At 37.5% G+C, this 19,234-nt stretch overlaps 1 protein-coding gene across 27 annotated transcripts in view; it reads left to right on the top strand.

Moving 5' to 3' along the window:
- The window catches only part of ATJ1 (DNAJ heat shock family protein), a 32,819-nt gene that overhangs the window by 8,174 nt on the left and 5,411 nt on the right, over positions 1-19,234 (top strand). For 13 of the 27 annotated variants that reach the window (XR_016054604.1, XR_016054610.1, XR_016054605.1 and 10 more), the window contains 8 exons: positions 1,786-1,850; positions 2,031-2,093; positions 2,170-2,242; positions 10,009-10,100; positions 11,809-11,880; positions 13,687-13,743; positions 14,101-14,149; positions 14,243-14,312. Coding sequence is in view for 9 of the 27 variants with exons in the window: in XM_088865397.1 (XP_088721523.1) it covers positions 1,786-1,850; positions 2,031-2,093; positions 2,170-2,242; positions 10,009-10,100; positions 11,809-11,880; positions 13,687-13,743; positions 14,101-14,149; positions 14,243-14,312 (541 nt within the window). In the remaining 18 variants the exon portion in view is untranslated. Of the gene's footprint in view, positions 1-1,785; positions 1,851-2,030; positions 2,094-2,169; positions 2,243-9,989; positions 10,101-11,808; positions 11,881-13,686; positions 13,744-14,100; positions 14,150-14,242; positions 14,313-19,234 lie in introns of all 27 variants that reach the window. The other 14 variants (XR_016054609.1, XR_016054608.1, XR_016054607.1 and 11 more) reach the window with 3 other exon arrangements.

The raw sequence follows: 19,234 nt of genomic DNA, 5'->3' as shown, positions 1-19,234 counted from the left end.
ATGGAGGTTGCATAGGGTTTTTAGGAAATTAGTACATTGTGGTGGCAATTCTTGTTGTAGCTTGCATCTTCCATGCTTACATTGAGTCTAAGACCCATATATTAATGACTACGTGGCGCCTAGGCATGTCGGCTTCCTAACCTTCCTAGGCATATATCTCATGTATGAGGCGGCCAAATACTAGAAAGGGGGGATGGGGGTGTAGAAGGGGAAATTTGGGGGTTTTTCTGCAAAGACAAACCCCATATTGTGAATATTTCTGAAATTACTTTAGAATTTCTTATATTTGATAAGGGTGTGGTTTGTATAGGGCCGAGGCTCTAAACCATGAAAGTATGGCACGTCTTTAAATAGTGTCTAAAGATGTTGTTTCAATATTGGACATCTTTGTGATGACCTAAATTTTTTTTTTTCGCCTCTAATTATAACATTTAAAGCTTAAAAAATAATGTAGATTGAGCAAATCTATGAACACTTGAAAATCTTGAAAATTGACGGTCCAAAAATGCATTACAAGAAACATTATTTCTAAGACTTGAAATCCTTTTTTTTTTTCATGTCCATACATCTTGAGGTTGAGATGATCAATTTGAGAATTTTTGGGCATTGAAACTTCTAGTGAATTTTTGAGGTGTGCCCTAATTTGATTGTTTAGAGCCCTGCCCTTAGATAAACTTTTTCCATTTGATAATCTATTATTTGTTTCTGTGTAGGTTTGTGAGTGTATTCCATCTTTCTAATGAATTATTTCAGCAAAACCTTTGAATGTTGGTAGCTGAAAACCTCAACATATAGCTGCCCTTGAAGTTCTATGAAGATTTGATACTGCTACTTGTTGAACCAAATTGGTTCCTTTGAAATATTTTGGTCAATCTTTAGAAGGAAGTCCAATTCTACTTTTTTATGTGTTTTCCACACAAAAACTGGGTTGTGCAATCTAAAGGAGTCAAGAACATAACCAGACCCTGACCACACCCACAACTTCCCCCCCACACCCCTCCCGGCATCAAAAAAGAAAAAAAAATTCGGGGGGGGGGGGGGCAGGGAGGGGGGGAGCGAATCCACAAATAAAAAAAATATTTTCAATAGGGGAAAATGACCAAAATTCCCCATTTACCCCAAGACAGTTTTTCCCTTGGGTAGAGCGAGCTCCGGGTTGTCTGACTTGGCTACACCAGGCACCCTCTAGGTGCATCTTAGGTGGGCCACTTCAGCCTATGTGAGATGCTTTCGCCTTGGGCTGCCATAAGGAACTACCTAAGGTGTGCCCGAGCAGCCACCTTTTAAGACATTATTTAATAATATCATATCGAATTACCCCCTTTTAAGTTGGGGGTAAAGTGTTGTATTTCTGTTATTTGTTTTGGATTATTTCATTTAAGAGGTTTTATCTTACTTGTCACCATCTACTTGTCATATCTTTCCAGTGGGAACTCAAGCTGTCTGAATATCTGTAATTATACATGGAAAAATGCCTGAATATCTGCATTTCACGCTCACAATAAAATAATTACTGTATTTAAAACCTCTAAATCTCTAGTCTATCCCTTTTAGGTATTCAACGGAATAATGAGTTCTTAGGTCTAAATACTGAACTGAAGTGGTGGTTTACCTTTCAAGACTGTTGGCTTCAATAAATGCTTGCTTGGAATCTAATCTATTATATGCTGGGGTTATTCTTGTGCTACTCGCATGAGAATATTGTTGAGAGTTATTCTGTCCTAAATATGCTTTCATGCTTTCTGGTACAATGTATTTGATGCTCACTTCTCTTTTGGACTGCAGAAGGAAGAGGTTATCCAATTGGTGCGAATCCACAGTTATGTCCAACTTGTAAGGGCATTGGGAAAGTGAGTGTCACTCCACATGTCTGTAGTTAAAGTTTCTCGAGAAAAGATTCGAGTTTGTATTTCTTGAAAGATTCTAGAATGGGTTTTCCCTCATATTTTGGCAGTACTGATCAACATTTCTCTTTTCTTTTTCTGTTTCGTCTCTTTGCTTTTCATAAGTCTCATGTTTTCTTTTTGAAGGTCACTATCCCTCCATTCACATCAACGTGTAGTACTTGCAAGGGGTTTGGTCGAATTATGAAGGTATTTATGACCTTTGAGTAAATGATGCACTCTGATCTGATTGTTTTTCTTTATTGAATGTGTTATCTGCTTGCAGGTATCTTGTGCTGTGTGCAAAGGTTCTGGGACAGTTGAAGGCTTCAAGGAGGCTGATATTACCATTCCTGCAGGTGATTCTAGATTTATATCCTTATAATTATAAATAGATAATTTAGTTCGCTTGTGCTTGATTAGTTTGTGAAATGGTAGCGCACAGTTTTTTCTTTTGTTAAAAAATGGCGGCATACATTTTGTGCTTATAGTCGTCTGCTCTCCATGTATGCATAGCTAGGATATTTTTATGTTTATATGGACACACACACTTCTGCTGGGGAGTTTGTTGGCATTGGAAGAAGGTGCTGCTTAACTGCAGCTCTTGCGTGCAAATCATGTGTGCTCCATGCCATATTTCATAACTGGGTATTTTTTTTTTTTTGAAGAATGTTAACTGTTCATAGCTGGGGTATGGTTATGTTGTTTTATGTCATCTAACAATCAATCATTATGGATGACTTGTTTCGATAAATGAAAATTGGGCATACGCCCTTTATACAAAACATGCACAACAACATGAATTGGTTACGGTTAGTGTTGGGATTATGTCTTTTCAAGGCCTTAAATTCCTTCATTTTCAATAGCTCGTAACTTCAGTGGGAGTATGAGAACGACACGACTCTAGGATCTTGACGCACTGGACCATGAGTCATGGAACCCCGATTAGGTCATGAGGAGGATTTATATATGGGAGGTATTGAGAGGGTTGAGGGTTACCTTTAAGTCAGGATTGGTTGTTGTACTTGTGCCTCATGATTGAGTGATGGGCCAGGACAATATGATGTATGTATGAGCTTAATGACTAAAAGTTTTGTACGGGAAGGTTAGGGCCTATTGAGGGCGCATTGGTCTAAATCGCTGAAAATTCCAGAACTGTATATACAGTCGTAATGCATGGGAAGCATGCTTTTCCAGGGATCTACTGGATAGAGCTATGCACATGTACCAAGAGAGGAACCCCCGCACCTTGTGTGCATGTCCTCTACGGGGTGCACCTGAAATCTGCTTAAACTTAGGGATTTAGAGTCGCATATATGCTAATATCGTGAGCTCTTAATTATACACTGTGGGACATGAGTCTTTTGGGTCATTTTGAGAAGGTGGCTTTGGATTCTGGGTTTAGCCGAGTGGAGTACTCTGTTTTGTAATTCGACTCCAAGGATCCTAATTTCTCTTGCAAATGTTTTTAATTAATACCAAAATGTTTTGTTTTGATGAAAAATCATTAAAATGTTTTTTGTGGATTTATGGCATTGTTTTTGGAATTTTTTGGGCAAGAAAATCTGTTTTTTCGAAATTGTTTCGAAATAATAACAATCAAGGACGGTCCCCTTTGACCTACACAGGACATCCAAATGGCCAATGGGTGTCCATGTGCCAACCCTATGTGGCCCCATGTCCTCCCACGTGGAGGTGACTTGGGGGTGATGTCAACCCCATGAGGGGATCCCCTTGTCTTTTTATTTATTGTTATTATGTGTTGTATAGTTTTGAATTTTGATTGTCCATAAATAATGCATTTTGGAAAATTCAGTTTAACACATGTTAAATGCCTAAAGAAAATGGATTGCGCACATGTGTGGAGTTTTCTAAAAGGGTGTCAAGTTTGTAATTATAAAGCCAACCCTAAGGGCATATGGTAATAGTGCACATAACCACTTAGCTTATGTGGCTAGTTCTCATTCATCCCACATGCTCTTTAAAAAGGAGGGAATTATCAAAGATTTGTTTTTCTTGGAATTTTGGTTAAATGACCATAAGGGCATACCCTCCATCTTTATTTTAAGGTTTATTAAGTGCAAAGAGCATGGACTTTATAACAAGGGAAATTGGAGTGAATTAAAGGAGGATAAAGTTGTTTAAATCTATACCACGCATATTGATGACATGATGGTAGATGGTGGGCTAGGATCATGCCTCTTTTTGTTGCCTTTGGTAGATGACATGAAGAGCTATGATTCATCATCTAGAAGCATATTCCACACTTGAGCCTTGAAAAGCTATTTATACCCCCTAGAGTCAATTTTTCCACATGAGTTGATCTCACTCAATTTCCTTCCAAAATGGTTCGCCTCTCTCTCTCTCTCTCTCTCTCTCTCTTTGGCACGCCTAAAGCTATGGTTCTTTCTCTCTAAAAGTTCTTCATGTTGTGAAAGAGAGAAGCTCCTTCAAGGTCTCATACTACTCCTTTAATGGTGATTAAAAACTCAAAACTCAAGCCATGGATGATCTAGTCTTCTAGCCTTAAATAATTGAGTAAAGTGTTTCCAATTTCTATTGATTTGATTGCTTTTTCTTTGCTGTAAATTGTCAATTACAGCAGCATCTATTCCCGCGTTGATGATCATACATCTAGTTCCTTGATTTTCCATTGATCTTTCTTGATCCATGTTGTTTAAGGCTCACCCATGCACAATTTGAAGTAGTTTTCCATGAGCTTTCTCCATTGAATTTGCGTATATTTTTTGGCTGATATTTTTCTGGTTTTTCAAGTTCGTGTCAGTCACCTAGTTCACCTCCCTAGTCTTCTTGAATTGTTGATTTTACAAAGAGAGGCGATGTTGAATTTTCATGAGCCACTTTGTGTAGAAATTTGGGCTGGTTGTGTTTGAAAGTGTCAGGTCACTCCCACAATTTTTTGACTTGTTTAGATCTTTAAATCTTTGCAAATCCTTTTATATTTGAAGTGTATATCAGTAGATGCTTGACTTCTTGCTTTATTTGATGATGGAATTTGCCCGAATTTGTCATATGGCATCACATGTCACCCATTGACACATAGCTAAGATCCAAAGCTGTAAACCAGGCATACAAGAGCTCCAATTGGCTTCCTATGGGCTTGATGTAATCTCTTAGATTTTTGGCTCTGATACCACTTGTTAGTGTATAAGAAACCAAATCTCGTGCAAGGGAATACAATGTATGCAAATTCTAGACAATTCAACTTTAAAATTTCAACAATATACTTGAATTACAACCCTTAAATCGAAATTACAGCAAGGTTGGTGCTACCACAATCACATAATGGCTTCGAAATACACTTAAAACGAGAGGATAAGACTTTATTGAGGTCCCTTTTACAAGAACAAGACTACCTTAAAGAAATAACACAAGACTACACATGAATAGTGTGCTCTTGAAAATTCAGGAACATTCAATCTTACAATGCAAAATTATACATCAATGGACACTTGAAAATACATCAATATGTGATTGCTCAAGTGTAATGTGCATCAAGACCAACGGAAGCCATTTGGAGCTCTCGGGTGCCCGGTTTATACCTTTGGTCTTAACTATGTGCCAATGTGTAACATGCGATGGCATCACACAAATGTAGGCCAATTTATCATCTAATAAATAATAATCCAAGCATCTACTGATACATACATCAACTATGGAAGGTTTTTGCAGAGATTCAAAGATCTTGCAAGTGGGAAAAACCGTGGGAGAGATCCAGAGCTTTAGAACAAAAAACCGGATCAAGTTTCTTTGCAAAGTGGCTCTTAGAAAAATGACGTAGTTTCTCTTTGACAAATGGAAATTCAAGGTAGCAAGGTGGTGATCTAAGTGACTGATGTGAGTTTTAAAAACTCATAGAAAATCAGTCATTAATGGTTCGAAAATCCAATTGATAGTGCTCATGGAAAGCTACTCCAATTTGAACATGGATGTAGCTTAAATCAACATGGATCATGAGAGAACAATTAGAGAATCAAAGGACTAAAGAATGATCAACAAAAGGAAATGAAGTGCTGTTGTAATTGCAAATTTACAGTAGAGGAAAGATAATCAAATTGGTGGAGAATTGAAAACCTTACTCAATTGATGAAGCTTACTCGACTAGTTGATCCATGGCATGAGTTATGAACCTTAGATCACCATTAATGGAGCTTAAATTCACCTTGAAGGGGCTGCTCTCTTTCAACACTTGAAGATGAGAGAGAGAGAGAGAGAGAGAGAGAGAAAGAGAGAGAGACTTAGATGTGCCAAAGAGAGAGTGAGGAAAGAGATGGGACTAGCCACTTTTGGGGGAAACTTTAGTGAGAGAAACTCATGTATGAAAATGATTTCAAGTGGGGCATTTATAGCCTTTCCAATGCTCATGGGATGAGATGCTTTTAGATGATGAATCAAGGCCCTCCATGTCATATATTAAAAGCTACAAAGAGAGGCATGATCCTATCCTACCATCTACCATCAGCCATCTTGATGTGACATGGATTTAACACCCTTATCCTCCCTTTAATTCACTCCAATTTCCCTTGTTATCAAAATGCCCATGCTCTACAGTTTTGATGAACAATAAAACCATGATGGAGGGTATGCCCTAATGGTTATTTAACCAAATTTCTAGCAAAAACAAAGCTTTCAAAACTTCCTCCATTTTAAAGAACATGTGGGATCAATGGGAACATGCCACATAAGGAAAGCCGTTAAGTGCACAATTACCATATGCCCTCCCCTTCTTGAATATCCCACACATGCACAAATCCACTTGCTTTAGGCATTTAACATGTGCCAAATTCAATTTTCCAAATTCCACCATTTTATGGAAAATCAAAATACAATACTGTTCAACATAAATAGCTTTAAGTGAAATGACAAGGGGGTCCCCCATGGGTTTGACGTCACCCCATGTAATCTCCATGTGGGGGAGCGTGGGGCCCCATGGGGTTGGAAAAAGATTTTTCCTGTTTGGAAAAATCCATAAAAATTCTCATAAATCCTCAAAAATCATTTTAATGATTTTTCATTAAAACAGAGCATTTTGACAATGATTAAAAATAGTTATAAGAGAAATTAGGATACTTGGAGTTGAATTACAATACGGAACACTCCGTTCGGTTGGACCTGGAATCCAAAGCCACTTTCTCGAAAATGACCCAACAGACTCATGACCCACAAAGTCAAATTAGGGGCTCAAGATATTAGTCTATCAAAGTCAAGTCGATGTGCGACTCTGAATCCCCAAGGTTAAGTGGACTTTAGGTGAACTCACTAAGAGGACATGCACACAAAACAAGTCGCGGGGTTCCTCTCTTGATATATGTGCGTAGCTCTATCTAGTGGATTCGTGGAAGAGCTGGTTTCTCATGAATTGTGATTATATATGCACATGCCACAAGAAGGTTCTAAGAGGCGGGGATTTTTCCAAAAAAAAAAAGAAAAAGGTTCTAAGAGTCAGGGATTTAGGCCAATGTACTCTATTGGCCCCAACCTTCCCGTACACGACTTTCAGTCATCAAGCTCATTCGAACGTCGTAATGTCCTGGCCTATCTCTCAGTCATGAGGCACATAACAAACATAACATAACAACTGACCCTGACTTAAAGGTAACCTTCAACCCTTTTGGTACCTTCCATATACCAATCCTCCTCATGACCTAATCAGGGTCACAAAAGGACATGGAGGTCCCCTAGGCCTAGGGGCTTCCAAGTTTGTCATTTCTTGTAACCAATTATGGAAAATGCACAAACATAATAACTGACCCTGGCTAAGAGCTAACCTTCAACTGTTTCGGTACCTCCCATGCATATAAATCCTTTTCATGACTCACTCAGGATTCCATGACTCTTGGTCGCAGTGCGTCAAGATCCTTGAGTCATGTTGCTCTTTTACTCCCACTAAAGTTAAGAGTTATTGAAAATGTCGGAATTTAAGGCTTTGAAAAGACATAATTCCAATATGGTTAATCTAGTATTAAGGTCATCATCAATTGAGTAAGATCTCTTCAATTTCCTTTGACTTGCTGTAAATTCCTAATTATAGCAAGCTATCGTCATCATTTTCATATTAGATCATGGATCTCTTGAATCTACCTTGATCCCTCTTGATCCATATAGTTGAAGGCAGCTATCTTCATTATTTAAATATTAGATCATTGATCTCTTGAATCTACCTTGATCCCTCTTGATCCATATAGTTAAAGGCCTCATCCATGCACAATTTGATCTAGTTTTCATGAGCTTACCTATGTTTTTTGCATCATTTTTTACTTATATTTTTCTGAGATTTTCATCACCAGATTAGTTAATTCATTTTGATGCCTCAAATTCTTGTTTTCATAAGAGGAGATTATACCGAATTTATGTGGCTTGATTTGTGAACTCAATTGAACTGGTTTTGTGTTTTAAGAGCCTTGATTTCTCCCATGATTTTTCCACTTGCTTTGATCACTTGATCTATGCAAATCCTTCCATGTTTTAAGTGTATATCAGTAGATGCTTGGCTTCCCACTCTTGAGATTTATTTGGCCGAATTTTGAGTTATGCCATGTCACCCAATGACACATAGCTAAGATTCAAGGGATTAAACTGGGTACCCGAGAGCTCTATTCGGCTTCCCATGGTCATGATGCATTGTACACTTGAGGATATGTGTGTTGTTATGTTAGAGATCATGTCATATTGAGTTTTATGGAGTTTATTGATGTCTAATTTTGCATTGTAATTTTGGGTGGTGCAGAATTTTTCATTAGTACCTCATACATGTGTAGTGTGATGATCTCCTTGAGTAGTTTGTTTGGCTGATGGACAAGGGACCCTAGTTGAGTTGTATCGTCCGTTTTCGAGTAATTTGAAATCATTTGACCACTATATCACAGTAACCTTGCTGTAATTTCATTTTGTAAGTTCATTTTTAAGTGTATTGTGGAAAACCCAAGTTGTATTGTCTTGAGTTTTGACATAGTTGCATCGAAGTTTATGAGACTTGGATTCTATACATTCTCATCAATTACATTCCTATTGGATAGGTTATAGAATCTATATCCCTTTCTATGTGTAGTTATCTTATAAAGATGCACTTTATGATCTTAGGGCCCAGTTTGGGATGGGATTAAGACATGGGCAGAGCACCCCCAAACTTTAAAGAGGTCGGCCTACAAACATTTGGTATGGAGTAGATGACACTGCTTTAGTGGGAGTCCAGTTAAGGACATACGTGGCTGTTAGGATTGCCTCATCTCAAAATTCTAACCCAAGGTTAGCGGTGCTCATCATACTCCTCACCATTTCTATAGGAGTCCTATTTCTTCTTTCGACGTCTACATTTTGTTCCAGGAAATATGGCATGGTGGTTTGATGGATATACCAGTCTGCACACAATACTCACGAAAAGTATGTGAAGTGTATCCCCCTCCTCTATCATTTTAAGGATTTTGGTCTTTGTTCCCACTAGGTCCTCCACCTCAACTTTGTATTCTTAGAATTTGTTCAAGGCATCACTTTTGTTCGTTAATAGATATGTATGGCCATAACGGGAGTAGTCATCGATAAAAGTTATAAAGTACCTCATGTGCCCTTTGGTAGACACACTCATCAGTCAACACACATCGAAGTGGATTAGTTCTAAGAGCGTAGTAACCCTTTCGACCTTGTTATGGGTTTGTTCTTAGCTCAAGGAGACCTCTGATGAACATTCTGCTGATGTTCTTAGCTCAAGGAGACCTCTGATCGACATTCGCTGTTGCTTTATGGCCTTAACATCCCTGTCTATGACATTAAAAGGGAATAATAAGATTGGTTTCACTATTGTTTTTTCCATTCCTGCCCAAAATATTGGTGGGGTTTGAAAAATGCCTGCAGATATGCCCGTGGTTTTGGTTTGAAATAGCAAAAACATGGTGAGAATAGCGGCCCCTAAAATTTTTGCCAATAACATTTTTATCAGTTAGTTTAAGATTGTCTTCTGGTTGCGTTACAGTGTTCTCAATGATGATTTTATTGAGGCTTTTTTTATCCCATTTTTTCATGCATTGTATATTTTGAGTCTGGTTGTATGTGCTGGTAGATATCATCATATACTGAACTTTCATGTGCTAGTCTCTTATTCCCATTTCAGGCATTGATTCTGGGGATACTATCCGCGTACCCAAAGCTGGTCATAGTGCAGGGCCTGGTGTTCATCCTGGGGACTTAGTTATTAAAGTGAAGGTCAGTTTCTTCTGGTATATTATTTTGTGATATTCAGTTTGCCCATTATGAGTTTATGAGGGGCCATCATGAACTTCTTTTTTGGCTTATATCATATTCTTAGTATGTGGCCTAGATTTTTTTGGGATGATGTTAGCTTTGTCATATGGGCTTCAATATTGCTGTTTTCTCCCTTGGGGAGTAATTCTTTAAAAAAATCCAATTTAGAGTAGATTCCTCTCTCCAGCAATGGAATAAATCTGATTTATTCAAGTTTGTATTTAATACGGTTATACTTTTGACAATTGTATCTGTGGTATGTATATTCTGGAATGATCCACATATATAAGTAGGCTGACATGATCAATTTGGCTCGACTATGTTTCTTTATTTTGTTACGAAAGCTTCTTCTTTTCACTTACAAAAGCATAAGAACCGTCCACTTAATTTGCAGCCTATCTTCACAGCCTGAGGTTTGTTATTTAGGAGGTAGTCAACCCTAGTCTCCTCTCATTGCACTTCGCCTAGTGACCTTCCCATCCTACCTGCACAGTCCAGGCTTGAGGGCATGGGCTGATATGTTCTGGCTGTTATATTTGGCTATGCTGTCTCCCCTTCGCAATTTAAAATGCATTCCATAAAGATATACCTATCGCTAAACCAAAATTTGCAATATTTGCTTCATATTACAATGTTCAACAGTATCCTCAGTATTCTTTTCAGATATGAGGGTTTATTTGATGATAGTTTGGAATCATCGTCAGATTCAGGTGCATCTTGTGGTGGTCGTAGGAATTGAAACGTTGTTGCTAGTGATAATGGACCTCAACCTGAACTTACGTAGTCATTTTTTTTTTCAAAGTTCTTTGAGTTATGGTTTATAGGAGTTGTGAGTTATGCCTTTCTAAACGAAATAGGATGGTTGATGTGGATTGTCTTGTATGTATGAACTATGTCTATGGTATTTTGACATGTAATGGTTTTTGTGTCTTTCTGTTGTGGCATGGTGGATGAATTTTAGGCCGCTTTCAGTCATTTATAGTTTTAGAAATTCCATGGTTTTTGTGACTTTCTGTTGTGAGAAAACGGCTTTTGGTTCATTTAGGCGATTTTTGGTATTCAACTCAACCCCTGAAACATCATATTTTCGGGTCCTAGAACAACCCAACCAAAACACATCTCCTCCCCCCCCTGAGGGGGACCTTTGGTTTCTTTTCTTCTTCTTTCCTCTCTTCTCTTCTCTTATCCTTTCTGTGTGGGCCACTCAGATATCTGGTTGCTTGCCTAGGTGGCTGAATCATCCCTATTGAACATTAAGTACATTTCATAGATGAACAAATGCAAACTGTGGGCACAAATGCAATATCTGGTTATTCCCTTCACAGCCAAATGAAATATCTGTTAATCCATTTACAAAGCTAGTTTGTTGCAAAAGAACCAAAAAGTAATCAACCCTAAAGAAAGACCTCTACATGCATGCTTATTTCCCTATGACCCAAGAGTTAGGGCATCATTTTGGGTCTTTATAGGGGAATGTGATTTCAGCTCTGCATACATCATGACAAGCTAGTGATATTGTTCTGGTTTTCTAACTTAATTTTTAAACTCATATTCTGCTTGTAAATTTTGTTGGTAAGTACTGATATGAATTGCTTTGTACTTTTTAATTTATGATTGAATTACGCATCCCTTATCCCTTACTGAAACTATGACTTGGTGAAATTTATAGGTTGGTAAAGACCCTACATTTGCAAGAGATGGTGCAGATATCTTTGTTGATGCTAGAATCAACTTTACACAGGTAAGAATTGACTTTTGTTATTTGCTCATCTGACTGTTACCTTGTGTTATGTATAAGGTTTGGCGGATATAACTCCCTTTCTTAATCTTTGAGCTGTTTATTTGTAAACATAGATCTAGTGTTTACTCTCAGTACTTTTATTTCAAAAAATAATGTAATAGCTTTCACTTTCTACCATGATGATGTGATTAATGATTGGGGCACTGAATTATCACACCAGGTTGCTGTGTAATGCAGATGGAAAACACACCTAAATTGGACTTGACCTATGTTACTGAAGTGCCTAAGGAGTATTTTTGGGAGCAAGAGTCTGAGCAACATGTTTTCTATTTGTATTTTCTTGTGATCCAAATGAGCTATCATTTTGGGACCGCCTCAATATGGATATTCTAAGCACTAAGCAGCTCTAATGAGGCAACCATCAACTTCTTTGAAGTTCTTAAATAATATTCTATTGTGGCATACCTTAGGGGTATTTTTTTTTATAGTAGTTGTGTTTGTTAGTTGAACTTTTTCTTTAAGTGGTAATTTACGTTGTTTAGGAATATTACTGCTCTCAAGAATATTCTTGAGCTGTAGAAAACTTACTTACCAGTTACCACTGGGTTAGGAAGATAATGTATTTGGGATCACCTTACTTTTCTGATGAATCTATGATGACCTTGCTTAAATCTTAATTATAAATGGAATGAGGTTTGCGTATAGAGTTTAAAGCAGAATCAAAATCGTAACTGCAATTACTGTAAGGTACACTTGCATTGTGGACCTAAAATAAGTCAAGGGTCTCATGTTCTTTAGCATAGAAAATTTGTTACACGACCTTTTAAACTGAAATATATCTTGTATCTTAATATAGTGAATATTTATTATCACTTGATTTGGCTGCATTGTTCTTATAACGATGGAAGGATTTATGATTCATCTGGTATATTGTTCTTTATCATATTTTTGGAAATTAGGAATCTATCTGTGCAGACCTTGAGCTTTCCCTTAACCAATTCCAAGCCTGGGTAAAGTAGGCAGCATATATAAAACTTGGGCCAAAACTTTCCATAATTCATGAATGTACGTTATCTATGTATTCTAGGGTGTTCCCCATAAGCGAAACGCTATACTAGTCCCTGGGTACAATGAGAAATGAGCAAGGGTTAGCTAGGGTGTCTCAAAACGGGTAAGGGGTTGGTACAAAAGGACATGGTTGGAAGTAGTGAGAAAAGATTTGGGGAATTTTGACCTCACTGAGGGTATGAACTTTGATAGAGCAGAGTGGCGGTCCAGGATTCGTGTTGCCGACCCCAAATAGTTGGGAAAAGGCTCTGATGATGATGCTAAGGAATCTATTTGTTAGGGGAGCCTTTTGTCAGGTCTACTCCAAAGTGAACTTGAGTGACTTTGGCCCAGAACTGACACACACACCCAAGTATACAGGCACTCACGCATGAAAGTGTGCACACAGATGTATATTGGGTTAGCTCAAGTTAGACCTAGTCCGGACCCACACCCAGTCCGGACATGTTGGACACTCTTCTTTTTCAGCCCCCTTTTGTTATCAGCAGCTGAGGATCTATTTTCTGCTCTTATAGCATATATAAGATAAGAATAGAGAGATTGAGAGGGAATAGGAACCACAATGGGTGCTAACTCTGTACTTGCCACTCATCCCTTGTAATGGATGATGGTCCTATTTTATGCCACATAACGACATTGCATGTCATTTGTATGGACATGCATATAAGTATGGTTTTTTGTACTCACTAATGTTATCAATATTAAACTTATTTTTTTCATGTGTAATCATTTTTGCAGGCTATTCTTGGGGGGATGGTTGAAGTGCCAACTTTGTCTGGAAAGATCCAGCTACGGGTACGTCCATATTGTTATGCCTGGTGATTTGCTTCATATTACACATATGGATCTGTTAGTTGGTAATGGATACCATTTGTTTCTGGAAAAGACCTATAGTTACCATGTTATAGACATCTGTATTGTGTGTAGAATTTGTCTTCTCTTTTGAGCTTCAGCAAATACATACTTGTCCATTTCAGAAATTATTATAGATTGCGTACTTATCATAGGATGTACACTCTCTTCTGACATCAAGATTACTTATCGTCAATTTGTGTATAGCTTCTTTGTGCATCCTTTTGTTATTTGTGTCTAATCACTTCATTTGTTTGGAAGTTCTTTCTTTTATTTTATGGATGTGGTCTATCCTTGCAGGTGCCAAATCGAGTTCAACCTGGGCAAGTATTGATACTACGAGGGAAAGGTAGTTCTTTCAAGTTCCTCTGTTTCTGATTAGTTTTACTCCTCTATTCTACATGTTCAAAGAACATATTTTATTTGTGGAGAATTTTTTTAGGATTACCACGTCAAGTTGGATTTATGGACCGTGGTGACCAGCATGTGCGATTTTGCATACAGTTCCCGGCGTAAGCGTGCCATTCTCTGTTCTTTCTTTCTCTCTCTCTCTCTCTCTCTCTCTCTCTTTTTGTTCACCTCTAAGATATCTCCTGTTTCCAAGTATAGTAAAATAATTAATATCACCGATATTTATAATTGTATACAAGTGTATTTGATTTATGTTAAGAGTTGAGAAGTGTTCTCAATTAAGTAGTTTATTTCATGACTGAAAATACCGGAATCAGACTCAGAAAGAGAAACTAGGGATAGTGACGAATCTGGAGCTCTATATTCTTTATAAAGAATCTTAGGAGTCCTTCAAAAGTTGAAGTTTATAGGTGATGGAGTAATTCCATGCAATAATGTCCGAGTTATTTTGGGTTTTAACATTGGAGGCTAGGGCTTTAAAGCTTTGACTAGGAAGTGCAGCTCCAAGGACTTGGCAGAGACTTCATGGAATCTTGTTGCAATCGAGGGTGTGGTGGATTCACTGAATTTATAATACATCTCAGCCTTATATAAGTAGTGTTCACCAAGTTAATGATGAGTAGGTAAAGGAGCAGTTTGTGCTGATTAGGGTGGCAGTAGCTACTGTCCAACACGTGTAAGTGGTCTTCAATTTGCTGTGCCACTAGCTGTGGTGTTTTGAAGTTGTAATACTGATGCAGGGAAATTTGAGGGAACAGTAAAATCAGCAAGAAACAAAGCTAAACACAAGCACAAGTCAAATAAACTTTGGGTTTCTTCTCTATACCCCAAGCTAGGGTTCCAAAATCCTAAGGTTTTCTCTTTTTCAATTTCTAAAAGCATGTAGAATTGACCATCTCAAGGGGCCACACACCTCGTATGTATTATAATTCAATGTTCAAAGACATTACAATCAACAAGTTGTTGATTTTCGGTACAATCTGTGTCAAAATCAAGAATCTCATCCTTCAAATCGGAAACCCTAGAGTGATGTTCCCTACATCTAGGTCTTCTATTTCTATCCCCAACACTCGACTCCCCACGCAGAGCACAAAAGTGAAAAGGCTTGTACTCGAGATTCTCTTGGGCTGAAAGATCACCGTCTTGTCTATTATTGAGGCTCGCGAGCTGTACGTGCCTTTCAAGTTCGTCAATTCTGTCATCAATAGGATCACGGAGTGGATATACGAAAATCCCCGTTCTATGGCCCCCTTCTTGCTGCCATGGGTTTGCTGAAATCACAAACCCTAAGCAAATAATCTAACAAAAAACTGGTGAAAAATCAACAAAATCTAAGTTGTTTTAGCAAAATCTTAGCCAAAATCAGCAAACCTTAGACCCCCACTGTAACTTTCCTGCTTTGTTGTAGAACTAGGGCACCAAAAATAAGGTGCTATAGTAACTCCGTACAATGCTATAGTACTTTCCGTATAGATCGCGGGCTCTGATACTAATTTGATGCAGGAAAATTTGAGGGAATCATAAAATCAACAAGAAAGAAAGCTAAACACAAGTACAAGTTGAAGAAACTTATGGTTTATTCTCCATATCCAAAGCTAGGGTTCCAAAAACCTAAGCTTCTCTTTTTCAATTTCTAAAAATCATGTGGAATTTACCCTTTCAAGGCCCCACACACTTCTTATATATTATAATTCAATGTTCTCTTATATATTATAATTTAATGTTCAAATACATTGCACGTCTATATAATGATTAAAATGACCAATATTTTCTAACTTAAACTTAAATTTCATAATGAAAGTTTAACCCCTGTGAACGGTACCCATGAATACTACTTGTGAACAATACTTGTAAATAATACTCATGAAATAAATAAATAAAAAAATTGAAAACCCTAGAATTCCTAAAAACTAAAAACCCCTAGAAATAAACCCTTAAACTAAAACTATAATATATATTTTTTGAAATTGAATAAAAATAAAAATAAAGATAATTTTTCCCGTTATCAAATACCCTCCCAATAATCTCCAAATACGTTTTGCAATTCCAGATACTACTAGTTTTTCTTTTGATATTACTTAGTTTTCTCTTACGATATCAAAATATATGATATCTGTTGAGTGTAAGCCTTCTAATTGTTAATATAAAACATTTAGAGAACATATATAACAAAATTTAGCGGGAAGGGAAAAGTGTTTTGGATAGGATTAGCCGTCCCTCTTATCATTAGTAAATAAAAATACACTCTGCTCAGAGCTGTTCTTTGTTTTGAGTGTGGGAGGGTGTGACTAGGTGCTACAATTTTGTATAGACTGCACTGAGCACCTTTTATTAAAACCCTTGCCACTCACTGCTCTTACTTATGCCTCATTTGAAATCTTATAGGCTGAAGCTAGACTGGAAAGCACAAAAGAAAAGCAAGGCTTGTCCTGAGAAAAGCTGCTGCCACACTCCTAACTTGGTGCTCCAAAAATAGGCAAAACAACAAAGATCACAAAATTGAATATTCACCTAGAATTACCTTCTGGGGTTTGGTACACCCCATACAATCTCCCTGGATCAGTGGCAGCTTGTAGGAGAACGATTCAACATTTCTTCTCAGTTTAGGGTAGGTTTCTTAGAATGGGTGGTTTTGGTCGCGGGGTTTTCCTCTCTCTTTCTTAGATCTCGCATAAGGAGTCCAAAACCCAACCCAACTCTATACACTCCACCTATCTCTCATATAAACCGTTTCCCAAAAACCTTAAAACCTACTTTTTGGCACGCCCTTTTCTCTTTCTGTCCTCTATCTAGTTCCCACGTGGTGCCCTAGGACTCAAGGGAAGAAGATACGATATATACATAAGGGGTGGGGTACCCTTTATATATAGAAGTTTATAAGGTAGAGCTGGAATCTGGTGAATTAGTCTTCTACAAGAATTAGATCTATGGTTTATATATAGAGGTTTATAAGGTAGAGCTGGAGTCTGGTGAATTAGTCTTCTATAGAATTAGATCTATGGTGTGAGAGGGCTGATCCAGCCATCCATCCCTTGGCCAGCCATCATGGATCAAGGTTGGATCTTAACACCATTATCCTTGGGATTCTTGGATTTCATTTTTCTTCCATTCTCTTTGTCGAATTGTATCTCATAATACCTTTAGATCTTGTAGGACTCTCCATAAGTTGTTTCTAATTGGATAAGGTTCCTAATCATCATCATTATCATCCGAGCCTTATCGCAACTATTGGGGTCGGCTATGTAAATCTTGTTCCTCCATATTAGATAAGGAATCATGATAGGGATTTGACAAAAGTTTTATGTTGGTTGTCGACTTAACACGACTCTCCCTTTTTATCCGGGCCAAGGACGGGCAATGGCGGAGTTGGATGATTTCCTTGTTTGATCCAATCTTCTCCTAGTCAACTTGGAGTTTGACTTTCCAAAACAAATTTTATCAAAAAAGTCGCCTATATTTAATATTTTCAGTGTCTTCAATTTACATTAGGGGACCTACATGTGTTCCATGCACCTCCCATGAAATAGTGGGCCCCACGCCATCCACCCTTGACTATTTGACCTCCATGTGGCACCCATGGCCAGTGGGTAGGTCAAAAGGTCAAACCTGTGGGTGGTGCACATGGACAGTAGACGTGCCCCTCAATACCCTCGCCACGTATGGCACTAAATCTCTACATTTGTCTCCTATAATAAATTAAAAATACCAAATCCCTGATTTAAAACAAATTTTTTATTCCAAAAATATCCCTTTTTAAAATTGTTTTATTTTGTCCATTTACCCACCTAAATATTGTGTAGTTCTCCTATATTTTTAGTTTCTCGAAAAAATTTGGAAAGTCACCTTTGAAAACATTGGAAGAGAATATTAGCAATGAAACTAGAATATCAAACATGTGGGCCCACATGGACAGTAGATGTGCCCCTCAATGCCCCCCCCAAGTATGGCATTAAATCGCTACATTTATGTCTCCCATAATAAATTAAAGGGTGTGGTTTCTATAAGGTTGCAACCTTAAACAATCCAATGAAGGCGCACCTCCAAATTTTATCATAACAAGTAATTTTGGTATAAAAAATTCTTAAGATTATTTGAAAATCTATTTTTATATCTAATTATAAATTTTAAACTCCAAAAATGGTTAAAATCAACTAGATCTATAAATATATGAAAATCTTGAAAATGGACGGTCTAGATAATGTGTTGCAAGATGCCCTATTTCTGAGACCTCAAAATCTTTTTTTTTTTTTTTTTTTCATATTCATATATCTCGATGTTGAGATGATCAACTAGAGGGTTTTTCAACATCAAAACAACCTTTTTCGATGGAGTTTTGAGGTGCATCTATAATTCTACATTTTAAGTTTGCAACTTTATATTAACTTTTTCCTAAATTAAAACTCCTGATTTAAAACAGTATTTTTATTCCCAAAATATCCTTGTTTTAAGTACAGTAAGAACTACAGAATATTTAGATGATTAAATGAAGCAAAGATGAATAAATGGAGCAAATAAAATGATTTTATTTTCTTGAAAAGCCTTTGAAAAGACACTTTTAAAAACATTGGAAGAGAATATTAGCAATGAAACTAGAACATCAATTAGACCTGCTGTAACCACCCTCTTGACCCCATCTATGCCTAAACCAACTTAACAAACCCATGACCCACAAGTCTCCCATGCAAGGGGGCTCATGGTTATTTTATCAAAGATAACTAAGGCATATAAATGCCACAGTGTAGTGACAGATTTCAAGTGCATTCCTCCATTTATAGGCCACGTAGACCTAGCACTGAGCCAGAGTGTCTGGGTTTCTTCCTTTTGTGCAAGGGGAGTCATTTGAAACAGGGTGTTTGGGTTTCTTTGTTTTGTGCAAGGGGAGTCATTTTCCAAGTACTTACATGCTGTCGATCCATTAACCGATTAAATAACATGACCGGCTGCACATATGCTGTGTAGGATGCCATGTCGAGGCTTTCATGCACTTGTCCTCACAAGCCTCCATGCTTACATGCATGAGCCT

The sequence above is a fragment of the Amborella trichopoda genome, chromosome 4, assembly GCF_054954075.1.
Source record: "Amborella trichopoda isolate Santa Cruz 75 chromosome 4, AtrichopodaSantaCruz75HAP2 v2.0, whole genome shotgun sequence".
Taxonomy (NCBI): domain Eukaryota; kingdom Viridiplantae; phylum Streptophyta; class Magnoliopsida; order Amborellales; family Amborellaceae; genus Amborella; species Amborella trichopoda.
Note: the sequence above shows the minus strand (reverse complement) of the source record. Positions and strands in the feature narration are given on the sequence as shown.